The sequence below is a fragment of the Rattus norvegicus genome, chromosome 12 (assembly GCF_021556685.1).
Source record: "Rattus norvegicus strain SHRSP/BbbUtx chromosome 12, alternate assembly SHRSP_T2T, whole genome shotgun sequence".
NCBI lineage: Eukaryota > Metazoa > Chordata > Mammalia > Rodentia > Muridae > Rattus > Rattus norvegicus.
The window spans coordinates 26,410,456-26,425,627 of record NC_141545.1 but is presented as its reverse complement, the minus strand read 5'-3'; the positions used below and the strand labels follow the sequence as shown (position 1 = coordinate 26,425,627).

The following is a 15,172-nucleotide window of genomic DNA, read 5'->3' as shown; positions in this document are numbered from 1 at the left end:
GCCCGTGTTTGTGGAAGTGGCATACTGCACACAGTTAACACACAGTACTCAAGTTGTTTACTAGCAGGTAAAATAACGTACAAAAAAATTCTCAGCTGATAGGATAAAGAGGTCACAGGTACAGATGCAGCGATGCAGAATGAGGGGACGTGGCTGGTTCAAAAGAAATCAACGTCATCCGGGGCATCCAGGTCGCGATACTCCACTATAGCCCTTGGGTCTCCTCGAACCATCCTGAGAGAGAAAGGCAGTGTCAACAGATGTCCCCAGAGTCAGGAGGGGGAAAGGCAGTGTCAACAGATGTCCCCAGAGTCAGGAGGGGGAAAGGCAGTGTCAACAGATGTCCCCAGAGTCAGAGGAGGGGAAAGCAGCTGGGGCATCTTTCATACTCACCTGTTCCGAGGTTTCCCAGGATAACCTTGGCCTCGAAAAGCATCATAGTTCCCACGGCCGGCACCATATGGAGCATGGGGGTATGGAGGCCCTCCTGTTGGGACTGCAGGGCGGACAGCACCAGCTATGAGAAAGACCCAGGGTGAACTAAAAACTGACCTCAACCTCAGCCTAAGCTTTGTAGCCCCTACAAATACTGAACCCCTGCACTGCACCTGCACACTCACCTCCATAGCCCAAGATGGGAGGCCGGGGCTGACCATAGGGCATCAAGCCCTGTGGTGTCTGATGTGGATAGGGAAGTCCTGGGGTCAGGCCTGGGGGGAGTACAACATGGACAGGAACATGAATTACTGCGGGGAGGAAAGGAACTGACAAGAATTCTAGGAATGGGCCTGCAGGTTGGTGGAGCACACATCTCAAGAGGAACAAGGAGTCAAAGGTGTGGCGGCCACCACAGATCGTATCTTACTCTGGGCAGGGCCAGGTGGCTGAGCTGGCTTGATCTCAGGCAAAGCTGGGCGCTTGGCATCTGTGAGGAAGTTGTTGAAGAACGCCACCTCCTTCTTCACCTCCTCGATCTTCTCAGCGTGCTTATTGAAGATATGTTTGCGCACAAACTCTGGACCCTGGGTGGATATGAGGACAGCATGCTGCAGTCTCTTCCTTCCCCAACCACTGGACGGTAACAGCCTCCTCCACTCTTTTAGGGGGTCTTGCTATCTAAGCCCACCTCCCAACCCACCCTACCGATTCATTTTACATCCCAGACCTTGAATTTCTTGCCACTGAGAGGACATAGCCACTTATCCTTGCCCAGTTCCTGTGTATTGGAGGTGACAAACTTCTCCACTTCCTGCTCTGGGTCTTTCCGGCCCATCTTCTGGGCCTCTTCCTCAGAAAGGGATTCGCGCACACTCAGCAGCGGGGTCAGCTTCTCCTCGAAAGTCTTCTGCCACTCCAGCACTGTGTGGATGACAAAGGCAGGCTGAGAGGAGGGACAGGAGACAGAGGTTGGTGGTGAGAGGCCACAGCAGAGGGAGGAGCTGCGCGTACCTTCTCCGTGGCTGACTCGGTTGGGAGGCATGGGCCCCCGAACGTGGATTATGCCACAGCGGTTTGGCATCTCGTCCTCATTAGGGTACTCACAGGTGTTATAATAATCCAGAGAGTGCACAATACGCAAGTAGAGAAGAAGTTTATCCAAGACCTGGGGGAGGGGACATAAAAGGTCACACAGCCCTCAGACACACAGCACTCATGCCCCTGGACACGTGCTCCAGATGGTCACAATGGGCACCTTGATCAGCTTCTCATCCCTCTCCACATTGATCTCTGCAGGGTTGCCTTCCTTGGGAGGCTCCTCAGGCGGGGGTCCTCCACTGCTCCCCAGGAGCTCCTCCTCCTCAGCGCTCACTTCCTCAATCAGATAGTCGGTGATGTTCTTCAGGATGGGGTTTTGAGAGGGCAGGCTCTGACAAGGATGAGATGGACAGTGAGGCAGAGGAGCAGCCCGGAAGCTGGGCCGTGAGGAGGGAGGATCAGCACCACTGACAGCCCCGTTTCCCTACAGTCTGCTGTTCGTGGTTTCTTCCATCCTACCCACAAATGACTATGCTGTTGGAGGCTGGAGAAGACAGAGTCCAGACAAAGGGGAGGCGGGCGGGACACACGGGAGCTTATCAGTAGGACCGAGGGATGAGGAGAACGAGCAAATGAGGTTGGGGGTGGCACAAGGAAACACTGGGTCCACTACAAACAATCCCCTGGGAGTCACTAACTGTGGGCGCAGGAGGCGTCCCAGGCTCAGAGGCCCAGAGCTGAGTCCTGTCATCCAGTGTGTGGATCAGCTTGGCTGCCAACTTGATGTCATTTCGCACTATCTGCTTGTGCTGTGTAATGCCATTGATGTTGCGGACACGACGAGTCAGGTCTCTGTTCACACCGGGACTCAGTTCACACTCCCGGAGCTATAATAATCAACAAGGCCAATGACTACCCCAGAAGCTGCACCAGGAAGAATGGGCCCTACAGAGACTCTTAAACCCAAGCCCCCCAAAGAGGACCGAGCCATGGCCCCGGTACTGTAGCTTCCCAGAAGTGAAGCCTGTAGGCGAAGCCTCATGGCTATCAGTGGACAGGGAATAAATGGACAAGCAGGGCCCAATCATGTCCCGTTTCCCCACCCAACACTTACTCGTATGTTCTGCAGGTTCCAACATATCTCCTTAATGTTAACACTGCGGTCAAAAGTCACCCAGCCACGGCGGAAAAACCTGCACAACAAAGTTTATCAGCACTGTCCCCGAGCACAGCCGGTGTGGTCACTCACTACCTCGCCTCCTTACACCATCCCAAGGCACCAGGCTTCTCACCTCCTCTCTGGCTGGGGCTCTGACAGTGCCACTCGCATAAAGCCTGGGTATCTTTTACAAAGCTACAAGAGTCAGACGCAGCAAGGTAAGAGAAAAGCCACACAGTGACTCAGCCACTCCATCCCTCATCCCACACAGTGACTCAGCCACTCCGTCCCTCATCCCACAGTGACTCAGCCACTCCGTCCCTCATCCCACAGTGACTCAGCCACTCCGTCCCTCATCCCACAGTGACTCAGCCACTCCATCCCTCATCCCACAGTGACTCAGCCACTCCATCCCTCATCCCACAGTGACTCAGCCACTCCATCCCTCATCCCACACAGTGACTCAGCCACTCCGTCCCTCATCCCACAGTGACTCAGCCACTCCGTCCCTCATCCCACACAGTGACTCAGCCACTCCGTCCCTCATCCCACAGTGACTCAGCCACTCCATCCCTCATCCCACACAGTGACTCAGCCACTCCGTCCCTCATCCCACAGTGACTCAGCCACTCCGTCCCTCATCCCACAGTGACTTCATCCCACAGTGACTCAGCCACTCCATCCCTCATCCCACAGTGACTCAGCCACTCCATCCCTCATCCCACACAGTGACTCAGCCACTCCGTCCCTCATCCCACAGTGACTCAGCCACTCCATCCCTCATCCCACACAGTGACTCAGCCACTCCGTCCCTCATCCCACACAGTGACTCAGCCACTCCGTCCCTCATCCCACACAGTGACTCAGCCACTCCGTCCCTCATCCCACAGTGACTCAGCCACTCCGTCCCTCCTCCCACAGTGACTCAGCCACTCCGTCCCTCATCCCACAGTGACTCAGCCACTCCGTCCCTCATCCCACACAGTGACTCAGCCACTCCGTCCCTCATCCCACAGTGACTCAGCCACTCCGTCCCTCATCCCACAGTGACTCAGCCACTCCGTCCCTCATCCCACAGTGACTCAGCCACTCCGTCCCTCATCCCACACAGTGACTCAGCCACTCCGTCCCTCATCCCACAGTGACTCAGCCACTCCGTCCCTCATCCCACACAGTGACTCAGCCACTCCGTCCCTCATCCCACACAGTGACTCAGCCACTCCGTCCCTCATCCCACAGTGACTCAGCCACTCCATCCCTCATCCCACACAGTGACTCAGCCACTCCGTCCCTCATCTCTGCGGTTTAAAACCTTAAACAAGTGCCCCTCAGCTCCCAGGAAGGAAAGGCCAGCACCCAAGAACCAGAGTGCAGGTGGGGCTCCACAGGGACCAGGCCTCCCTACGCCAAAGGCCTCAAGGATCTGGGACTCACTCCAACCTTGCCCCAAGACCAATGTCCCCACTCACAGAAATGATCTCTGCCCTTGAGATGTTGGGCGCAATGTTGCGCATGAAGAGAGAGCAAGTCTTATGCAAGGGCCGGGGCTTACACTCCAGCCCTGCAGTATCCTTAGGCTTCTCCCGCTCCTCTTCTTTGGGCTTCTCCTTTTCTTTAAGTGCCTCTTCTAAGCAAGAAGTAGTCATCAGTACAATTTTATTAGACACAGATACAATGTGTGAGCAGCACTTACAGTCAGACATCACCCCAGAAAACCCCTTCCTACCAATCACAATCTCTCTCTCTCTCTCTCTCTCTCTCTCTCTCTCTCTCTCACAGACACACACACACACACACACACACACACACACACACACACACAGTGTAAAGATTATCCTTGTATTATTCAAATGCTGATTTCTCTGCCCAACACCTGGTTGCAATCCAGACATGGCACAGTAATACAATCAAGGTATCTCCTGCCTGATTGTGGGTGTAAATATTTCTCCCCATTTATTCTCTGACTTATCAATAAAAGCCAATCAGCCAATAGCTAAACAGGAGAGAGAACAGGGCTAGAATAGGGCTGGATTTCTAATCCCAGCCAGGGAGAGGGAGAGAGAGAAGGAAGAAAGGAGGATTCACCAGGAGGAAGAGGTCTGGGGTGAGACACCATGGGACCATATCTGGAACAGAGAACCAAATCAGTACAAAAATCCAAGTATCTTGGGGATTTTGCCTTTTGCCTGGGAGGTAAACAGATCAGCTTAGAGGAATAGAATAGGGTACTGTTCAGCTATTGTGCTGTAAAGTTTATTAAATAAATCTTACATTCTTGTCTTATCTGGGAGCTAGCCGAGATACACGATTACCAACTGTTTATAAAAATAGACAGACACACACACACACACACACACACACACACACACACACACACACACACCTAACACTACTGTAGGTAGTAAAACAAAGGAGCCGAAGCAAGAAATTGACAATTACCAGCCTCCTCTTTCTCCTCCTCAGCCTGGCCACTCTCAGACTCAGACTCAGACTCGGATACACTGCCCTCATCGAAGCTGTCATCACCACTGTGCTTCCTGTTCCGCTTCTTGCTCTGTGGAAGCAATAGGAGTAGTCCATCAAGACCCCCCCAGGATCTGGCCCGACATCTTGGCCTCATGCAAAACACACCTTACCTTTTTGGCTTCCTTCTCAGCCTCTTCTTTCTTCTCCTCCTTGTCCCCATCACCCTCAGGTTTCTTAGTTTTGTCATCGTTGGAACTGTCATTTTCAGCCTAGGAGACAGTTCTGACAATGTCAGTCTTTCTTGCTGGTTGCATGAAAGCCACCCTACCATCCCCAGTGCAGTTCCAGCTCCCTCAGGCCCTGCCTCTCAACCTGTTTTCCATCTTCTTTCTTCTCATCCTTATCGTTGACCTTGCGCTCTCCATCCCCCGGGGCTGGTCCAGCTCGGCCCTCCTCTTTCTTGCTGGTCTCCCCAGTCTTGCCTGCCTGTTCCTCCTCCTCTTCCTGCTCCAAAATGCGGAGATCGTGCTCTGTGCCACCTTCCATCTTAATGACAGCTACCAATGACAACAGCAGACATCACGACCCAAGGGCTCTGGTTTTCTTCCCAGCCGAGACCTGCTGACCTCTGACCTTAAGTCCATACCTGCATCTAGCATCTTGACGATAGCGTCAGCTTTGTCTATGTCCAAGAGAAGGTTATCAAACCAGCCAGTCTCCATGAGGGACAGGAACACCTTCAGTCGGTTCTGCAGGGCCCCCCGGGCCTCCTGCCGCCGCTTCCCCACCTCATCGGGGTGGTACTTCGATCGGAACCTGGAGAAGAAAGCAAGCAGGATGGGAGAGAGCAAACAGTTATGAACAGCCAAGACCTGAATGTGGGAAGGGGCCCAAGAATGGCAGGGCATAGCCCCTCACACCCACAGAAGGTCATAAAATCAAGAAAGGGGTGCACTAAAACCACCCAACACCCCAAAAGGAACCAGAGATCGTGCTCTGGAAGATCTGGGGGAGAACCAGGAATTGAGAGCTCTGGGTTGAGAAGGCCAGGTTGTGAGGCAGCTCTACTGCTGTAAGCCTCTGGGAAGCAGTGGCTGAGAAGATGTCCTTCCCAGAGCTTCCGAAAAAGCCAAGGGAGCAGGAGCCCAGAGAACCGCCCTCTCCTGGCCAAGCCCAGACGAGGTTCCCGCCAACTCCCTCCACCCCAGGTGGAGCCAGAAGGAAACCTGAAGTGTACCAGATAGAAAAGGCCCAAAGGCAGAACACCTTTCTCCCCTGATGGGAAGAAAAGGCAGAAGGGGCAGGAAAGAGCAAAGAAAGGCCAAGTGCCTGCACAGCCTCAGGTAGGCATGGAATAGAAGAGGGCTGGAGGGTTAGGATCTGGGTAGAGCATGAAAAAGCAAACATTTTAACAGGCCTCTGAGGGCAGGGGAGAAAAACAAAGGCAGAAGAACTTAGGGTAGGAGAAAAGTAGAAATGGGGGAAATATAAGGGCCCCGAAATCCAAAACAAAGACAGACAAGTTGAGAAAACAGAAACAAGAAGTGTTTAGCAGAGAGCAAGACCATGGACAGAGAGAGTGGAAGGTGCACGAGTGACCCAGAGACACACAGGGCAGTCAGAAGGGCACATGAGGAGAGGACAGGACAGAACAGGCTGAGCAGAGAGGAAAGCCGCAGGCATCACCTCCAGGATCTTTACCTTGGCTGCTTGGTCAAACAGAGCTCAAGATTTAACTAGTGGCGCCCTGGGCCCATGCTGGCTGGCGGGCTGCCCGCTGGCTCCTGGCTGGGGTGACCGGCCTAGATGCCCCGCCCCCGCGGGCCTCCGCGGTGGGGGCCCTGACTGACTAGCTGCCTGAGCAATACGTTCAGCTAGACCACTGCATTGTGCACAGCGGTGCCCTGCCTGTCTGCCTGGCCGGCCCCGCCCGCCGCTCAGCCGGGGGCTCATGTATGGGCTGGGTATGGTGGGGGTGGAGGTGGGTTTGCTCCGAGCTCCGTCGATGGGCGGGTGTAGTTCCCAGTTCTGGCTCTTTTCAAGGAGGAGGAGCAGAAAGAGGATGAGGAGGAGGAGCAGGAGGGGGGAAAAGATGGTTGATTAAAATTAAAACATCCACATAAGGAAAAAAAATTCAAATTCTTTTTTTCTGTCAAACGACCCTGAGATCTTGGCTTTTCTTGTCTGGCTTCACTCGTTGCCTTTGGGAGACCACGGCCACACTGGGTCCTGGTGACTGGGGATGACAAGGACCCACACCAACAAGAGGATTGCAGTCTGTGTGCTGTACCAAGAGGCTAAGTAGCTCTGGTCAGCTGCCTGGAGGTGTCCCAGTGAGGAAGGCAGAGAAGGAGGTGGGTGGGATCCCACCAGCCAACAGTGTTTCCCTCCCCTTCCCCACTCCCAGGAAGTGCCATGGTGGGGAGAACCAAGGACAGGCTGCAGCTCCTCCAGCCAGACCAGAGAAAGGGGCCAGGGCAAAGGGGGCAGGCAAGCAGGGGCACTCACCACTCCTCATCTTTATGAGCCAGGAAAAAATCCTGCATCTGCTGCCTCCGGAAGTCCAGCTTGTAGTCATTGTAGCGTTTGACTGCCTCGGTCTCATCCACAGAGTCATCCAGAGACAGGAGGAATTCCTTGAAGGACTTCATTATAGGTGGCGGCACACCCAAGTCAATCTCAGCAATGCTGCCCAGCCTGGAAGGGAGGGGTCCAGTCAGAAAAGTGCCCACCACTGCAGGCGTGTAGGCACCCCAGAACCTGTTCTTTCCCAGGCTCCAACCATACTCTCCCACACACCAGACGTTCCCCCCAAACCTGGCAATTCCCTTCTCCCCAGAACCCCATGCTTTACCTGGCCTGGATAGGCAGGACATGGTGCTGCATGATGTGGACGTCTGGGTGGCCCCAGGGCTGAGGGGGGCCGTAAGTTGGTCCCCCACCCCCCCCAGCATAAGGCATGTCATAGCCACTGTGGTATGGGTCAGAGCTGTGCTCATCCCTGAAGGTGGGGACACAAAAGTCAGACACAGAAGGAAACAGAACTACCTCTCCAGAACAAGGACAAGGGCACGAGAAGGGGCACACGGAGGATATGGTCTCTCACCCAAGGGATAAAAGGGACAAAGGAACGCTGGGTGTGAGGGATGACTGAGGCAAGGAAGCAGCCAGCTTTCAGCAGGAGCAGGGCTGAGGCCTGAGGGACCTGAGGGTAAGAAAAGAAAGTGATGCCACCTCACCAGTCTCTCCGCATGCGCTTCTGTGGGGGACTAAGTTCGTGTCGAGGGGGAGAGAAGCGCTCCCTTCGGTTCCTATCATAGTCTCGATATTCACCCCGACTGCGGCGCTCACGACCACGGTCCCACTCTCTGGAAGGAAGAACAAGTTTCAATAGCAAAGATGGAGTGAAATGGAGCTGTCCGTCAGTTGCAATGCCTGCCTACAAAACACAGGCCTTGGTTCCACTCTCAGCACTGCACAGGAGCAAACACAAAGACACAGCAGCTCGCAGCTGCTGCAGTGGGCCAAACACAAGCTGGCCTCCAACTCCCTACAGAAACAAAGCTTACTTATCACTTTGAATGGCTATTCTCCTACTGCCACATCCCAAGAGCTGAGATCACAAGGACACATCACTACACCTACCTTAAATTAAAGCCAGTGTTCAGCATCTATGAATCTTAAGGCTATACATTAATATACATTAATATACATTACTCTGCAGATACAGAGGCTGAATCCAGTACTCGTCGAATTCACTCTACCACTGAGCTATGCTAGGCCCCAGCCCTGCTTCCCTTTCAGAAAACTTGAGCTGATATCCCTAAAATACACAGGCTGTCCCTGACTCACTGTACACGAGTACATAGTGTCCCGGAATTGCACAGGCTGCCCCTACAGGCAGATCCTGAACTTGAGCTCCTCCTGCTTCAGCTTCAAGAGAAGATGAGATTATCGGCCTCTCTATCACCATGTCAAGGTAGTAATGTGTTTTTATGAAATGACTTTCTCCAAAAACAACAAGAACTTGCTGTGGAGGAGCACTGTTCTCTTCAAGGTCTGGCTTGATAAGGGGGAAGAAAATGACTACTCCTCACAGATATATTATCATAAAAGGAAATACTTAATGGCCTTTTCAGATAATTTGGGCTTTTCTTTCTGGTTTCTGCATACAGTTAACATAATCTTGCTGTGCTGACAGAATGCTCACACTCTTGAACAGCTGGGCTAGGTATCTGGTGTAGGGGGTTCATATATTTTAGACAGGGTCTCTCTAGGTAGCCCTGACTCTCTGGAAACTCAAATTCTGAGTCCTCGAGCTCTGACTCCTGTAATTAAAGGTTCCAGTCCTTTTGGGTTTAGCTACAGGCTCTCATTTCAAGGCTGGCCTGGAACTCCCTACTTAGGCCAGTATGGTCTCCAACCTGCATGCCTCAGGAGTGCTGACTACAGGTGTGAGGCCTGCTCCTGGAAAGAAAGAGGTATTGTTAAGAGTGAGCTGAGGCAGGCAGAATGTAATTCTAACACTTAGAAAATGGAGGAGCGGGCTGGAGAAATTGCTCTGCAGTTAACAGCACTGACCGCTCTTCCAGAGGTCCTGAGTTCAAATCCCAGCATCCACATGGTGGCTCACAACCATCTGTGATGAGATCTGATACCCTCTTCTGGTGTGTCTGAAGACAGCTACAGTGTACTTAATATAATAAATAAATCTTAAAAAAAAAAAAAAAAGAAAATGGAGGAGTGACATAGTATATGAGACAAAATGGGCTTCATAAGACCCTGTCTCAAAACTAACACATGAAGTATGTTAGATGTTTCATCAAAACCATACCAGTAGGCTAGAGCTGTGGCTCGGAGTAAACACTTGCCTAGAATGTTCAATGCCCTTCAATTCTGTTACATTAAAATCACTGCTACAAGACCTTAAACAGCTCCTGACATTTCTCACTCTAGGGCACCATGCCACATGGCATCAAGACTGCTCGCCTCGGAGGCGTCTAAACATCAGGACACTGTGGAGCTCATGATGCAGATTCAAGTTTTCTTTTCTTTTCTTTTAAGATTTACTTATTTATTTATTATGCATGAGTACACCGTAGCTGTCTTCAGACACACCAGAAGAGGGCATTGGACCTCATTACAGATGGTTGTGAGCCACCATGTGGTTGCTGGGGATTGAACTCAGGACCTCTGGAAGAGCAGTCGGGGAGCTCTTAACCATTGAGCCATCTCTCCAGCCCCAGATTCAAGTTTTCTAAAATGAATTTTTACCAGTAAGTTTCTCTTACTAACAACTCTTAGCTTGTTTTCCTGCACATGTCTGCCAAACACTAAGTGTGAAGCCCCTGTGTTGACAATGCTCCATAACAGCCGGCACCTGTGAAAAGCACTTGAGGCTGAGACTACTCCACACTTCACACAATGCTTTCATGCATTCTTCTCATCCTGAAACCCAGCGCTCTCTCGGGACACTAACTGATGCTCTTCCTTGCAGCTTGAATCCTTTTCATGATTTCTGCCCTAAAGTACCAGCTGCCTTAAGCAGCACTCCTGCAGCTCCACTAAGAAAACCAGCAATGTCTCTAGACCGTTTGGAACCACTCCACCAATGGAGAGCCTACGCTCCCTCTGCACCGTGCCACCTCCTGACCTCAAGCTGTTCCCATCACCCTACGTCTAAGGCACTCCCTACAAGGCCGGCTAAGTGACTCTTCTGGTGGCTCCGGCGGAACATTATATAGATGGTCATCATCTGCTCCTCAGAACAGATGTCCCTCTGCAATGGCCATGCCTATCTGTGCCATGTAGCCAAGCCACTTTGGCCTCACACAATTAAACTAGCTTCAGACTTAGAAAAGCAAACTTGATTTTCTTCTTAAAGAACCACTAAGGAGAGCTGGGCATGGTGGCTCACACTTCTATTCCCACCTGAAGAGAATCAAAGCAGGAGCAACATGTCCCAGCTCAGCTTATTCTACATGAGACCCTGTCTCAAAAACTGAAGTTCAAGGGGGCTAGAGAGATGGCTCTCAGGAGCTCAGAGAACCGAGGCTTGGCTCCTAGGACCCACACTGCAGCTCGGATCCCCGTCAGTTCTGGCTCTAGGCTACAACACTCTGCTCTGGCTTCCTACAGGGAACAGGCACAGCATGCATGCAGTGCACAGAAGTCATGTAGGCAAAATCCTTATACATTAAAAAAAAAAAAAGACCAAGCTGCCAGGCCTAGTGGCGTACACCTTTAATTCCAGTGCTTGGCACACAGAACACAGAAGTGGGTGGATCTCTGGGTTTAAGGACTGCCTGGCCCACAGCAAGTTCCAGGACACCCAAGGCTGTACAGAGAAATGCTATCTTGAAAAACATACCAAAAATTAAATAATTAATTTTTAAAAATGTGCTAGGGCCTGGAGAAATGGCTCAGTGGTTAAGAGTTCTTTCTATTTCTGCAGGGGACCCATATTTGGCTCTTAGCACAAGTGGCAAGCCACTCACAGATGCCTGTTACTTCAGCTCCAAAGAGAAAGAACACCTTTAGTCTCCATAAATCACAAACACCCATACGTGTCACACAGGAACTAGGCTTCATCTTTTCCAGGGTTTTCTAAGTGCTGATTGGCAGGCTTTTCCTTAATTTCATATTTACTTATTTATTGAGAAGAGGGTCTCACCATGTGGCCCTCGCTGGTCTCAACCTCTTCAATTCTATCACAAAAAGTCACTTCAAATTCCTTTAAAGAAATCTGTCTCCAGAGGTGACTCAGCAGTTAAGAGCACTGGTTGCTCATCCAGAGGTCATGAGTTCAATTCCCAGCAACTAAGGGGTGGTTCACAACCATCTCCACTGGGATCTGATGCCCTCTTTTGTCATGCAGATGTACATGCAGATAAAGCACTCAAAAATATTAATTTTAAAAAATAAAGAAATCCTTTTTTCAAGTTGAGCTATGGCGGTTAACTCACTAAATTGTTTTTTTTTTTAAGATTTATTTATTTATCTTACGTTTAAGACCACACTGTCCTTGACACACCAGAAGAGGGCATCAGATCAAATTTACAGATAGTTCTGAGCCACCATGTGGTTGCTAGGAATTGAACTCAGGGCCTCTGGAAGAGCAGCTGAACCATCTCTCCAGCAAACCCCCCCATAAACATCTTTTTATAAAAGAGAAACAAACTTCCACATTTCTTCTCATCTCAATTACCTGTTTTTAAAAATCCCTTCAAAAATTTCTGAAACAGAATGTGGTAGAACACTCCCATAATTCCAGCATTAGGAAAAGGCAGACAGAAGCAGAAGTTTACTGTCATCCTCAGCTACCTACAAGCTTCAGGCCAATCGGGTTGTTAGGAAACTATCTTTTCCATGGGGTAGAAGAATGCAAAGTCCCGATGACAAAAAACTATCTTTTCCATGGGGTAGAAGAATGCAAAGTCCCGATGTCAATATAAAGACTCTTTCCTACTCAGATTCTTAGTCCTAAGGCTCAGTTTGTGCTTCCTGTTACCTGGGTTTGAGATAGGGTCACCCTATGTAGCCTGCACGGAAGACACTGGTCCAACCAGCTGTGTGGAGCTTCTGTCCACCACTAATACTGGCTGTAGCTTTGATCTTAAAGCCTCAGACTCAAAAATTAAAGGCTCAAAATCTGAGCCAACAGTGAACAGACTGGACTACAGAAATGGCTCGACGGTAGAGATTACATCCTAACAAGATTTTGTAAGGGAAAAATCAAGAAAGATGAGGGGAAACGGAAAAAAGTTGTAGCGCAGAAGGGTGGTGCGGGGTGAAGGGGGCACGGAGGGGAGGGACCGTCTCACCGGTCATTCCAATCGTCCCCTCGCCGTCTTTCATCTCTTTCCCGGGAACGGTCATAGTCACTGCGCTCCCTTCGAAATTTGTCCCTGCGTCTTCGATCGTATTCATCATCACTGTCACCCATGGTGCTGTCAGAGGAGGCCTGGGGCCCGGCGGCGGGTGGACACGGTGATGATGAACAAGGACCAGTGGAGGGACAGTCCCCCGGGGGCAGCACGCCCGCCTCCCTCCCGCCGAGGCCGGCCTGCCATCCCGGGCAGGGCGATCGCTCCGACAGTTTCACTGTCCCCAGGGGTTCCCCCTTGTCCACCCCCGAAGCCCCCGGGCACAGTCCTCTCCTTCGGATCCCGCCACCCGGGCCTTTGCTTCCCCTCCCCCACCTGGCAGCGGTCGGGGCCGTTGGAAGCGCGCGCCGGCGGGCTTGTTTTCCGGGCGGACCGGAACGCGCGACAATGGACCGCAAAGAGGGTTTGAAGGAGACGCAGGGATTCTTAGCCCAGAGGCGAATGGAAAGATGAGAGCGGGACCGCGGAGGGTTAGAGGAGTCGCGCGCGCAGCTTACGTCACCCACGGAGCTCGGCCTCCAACTACAAACAAGACCCCCGACCAAACTAAAACTAAGAGCGATTAAAGGAATGACGGGAAAAGGGTGGAGACGCGGAAGTCTCGCGCGGTTTTGCGACACACTCGCCCAGCACTAGGAGCTACGGAAGCTGACCTGGGCCAAGCCAGGCCTTCAGGACGTGCTCTTTCCTGTTTGAAAGTGAGGAGAGCGGAGAGGTTAAGTTTTGCTCCCCACATGCTTCCTCGGTAGGAGCTAGTTTGCATTCAGAGGTTGCTCTGCAGGATCCCTGGGGTAGGGCACCTCTTGACCTCCTCAAGAGCGGATTTGCCCCCTCCTCACGCTGTCGATGGGTTTGGAGACGATGGATGTCTAGGGCAAAATGCATAGAAGCAACCATTTTAAAGGGATCTCCTCCCACCATTTTCTTCTGCAGAAATCTAGGCTGTCTACCTATAAAACGCGTTCTTCCTGCTTTTCTGGACAGAGGAGCCTGATACTCATGCAAAACGTGTAAATCTCAATCTTAACGCCCAATTCTCTGATGGGAGTCTTTACGTTGCAGCCTGGAATCAACCACCAGTATCCACTGGTTCCCAGTTGAAATTCCCAATTCCCGAAGATAACACTAAGCCCTTCTCCATGAATAGAATACTGAGCTAAACAAGGGAGCGTGCCACAGTCTTGCTCCCAGAAAAGAAAGAAAGAAAGAAAAAAATCCCAGCATCTATTAAGGTGTCTTTACAAGGGGACATTTTAGAAACTTAGTATAGACATTTATGTTGGCACAAGCCTATAACCCAAGCTGCTCGGTAAGTAAACACAGAATCAAATTCAAGGGCTGCAGGACGAGTTCCAAGCCAGCCTTGGCAACTCACTGCAACCCTGTCTCAAAAACTTTTCCCAAATGGGGCTGGGAATATGGCTCAGTGGTTAAGCACTTCCTGCTCTTGCAGAGGACCAGAGCTGGATTCCCAGCTCCCATGTCTGGCAGCTCACAGGCTGCTAACTCCAGTCACTAGGGATCTGATGACCTCTTCTGGATTACTAGGGCACCGAACTCAAATGTGCATACACCCACACATCCATACACAGATACCTATATTCCTAACTTTTCCAAGACAGGGTTTCTCTGTGTAGCCCCAGCTGGCTGTCTCTCTGTGGAACTCCCTCTGTAGACCAGGCTAGCCTCAAACTCAGAGATCTGCCTGTCTCTGCCTCCTGGGTGCTGGCATTAAAGGCCTGCGCCACCACAGTCAGTTCATACACACATAATTCAAGAAGAGGGAAACATGGTGGAGCACGCATGTTTGAGTCTCTGGCCCATCCCCCACAAAAAAATGTAGCCAGAAGCAGTGTCACACTCCAGCAATCCCAGCACTGGAGAAATGAAGGCAGGGAGATCCAGAGTTCAAGAACAACCTCGGCCATCTCAGCTCTATTTCAAATCCAAGGGTAGCCTGGGATATTTTACAATTTGTCCTTTATAAAACTATCTTCTGGCTTTGGCCTACGTCACAGCATTGTGGCTACATGTACCAAGCAGGTCAGCATCATCAGTAAACAGAGGACCTGCTCCGATGCCTCCCTCTGGAAAATGGCACAGAACATTGAAATCGATGAGCACATCAGGATCATCTGCTCCTTCTGGAGCGATGGCAAGATGAAAAGAACAGGCCACTGGCATC

At 51.4% G+C, this 15,172-nt stretch overlaps 1 protein-coding gene across 10 annotated transcripts; it reads right to left on the bottom strand.

The window, feature by feature from the left end:
* Nucleotides 1-34: 34 nt before the first annotated feature.
* Srrt (serrate, RNA effector molecule) lies at nucleotides 35-13,547 on the bottom strand. Of its 10 annotated transcripts, none has more exons than XM_087579294.1 (20): nucleotides 13,303-13,547; nucleotides 12,925-13,064; nucleotides 8,341-8,469; nucleotides 7,956-8,102; nucleotides 7,610-7,798; nucleotides 5,748-5,917; nucleotides 5,474-5,658; nucleotides 5,272-5,370; nucleotides 5,075-5,189; nucleotides 4,105-4,262; nucleotides 2,769-2,830; nucleotides 2,591-2,669; nucleotides 2,175-2,363; nucleotides 1,694-1,867; nucleotides 1,450-1,603; nucleotides 1,166-1,359; nucleotides 866-1,022; nucleotides 621-722; nucleotides 394-496; nucleotides 35-234 (listed from the first exon to the last, which is right to left on the bottom strand). In XM_087579294.1, the coding sequence occupies exons 2-20, from the start codon at nucleotides 13,044-13,046 to the stop codon at nucleotides 159-161; spliced, it is 2,604 nt and encodes an 867-aa protein (XP_087435420.1). In that variant the 5' UTR covers nucleotides 13,047-13,064; nucleotides 13,303-13,547; the 3' UTR covers nucleotides 35-158.
* Nucleotides 13,548-15,172: the final 1,625 nt, after the last annotated feature.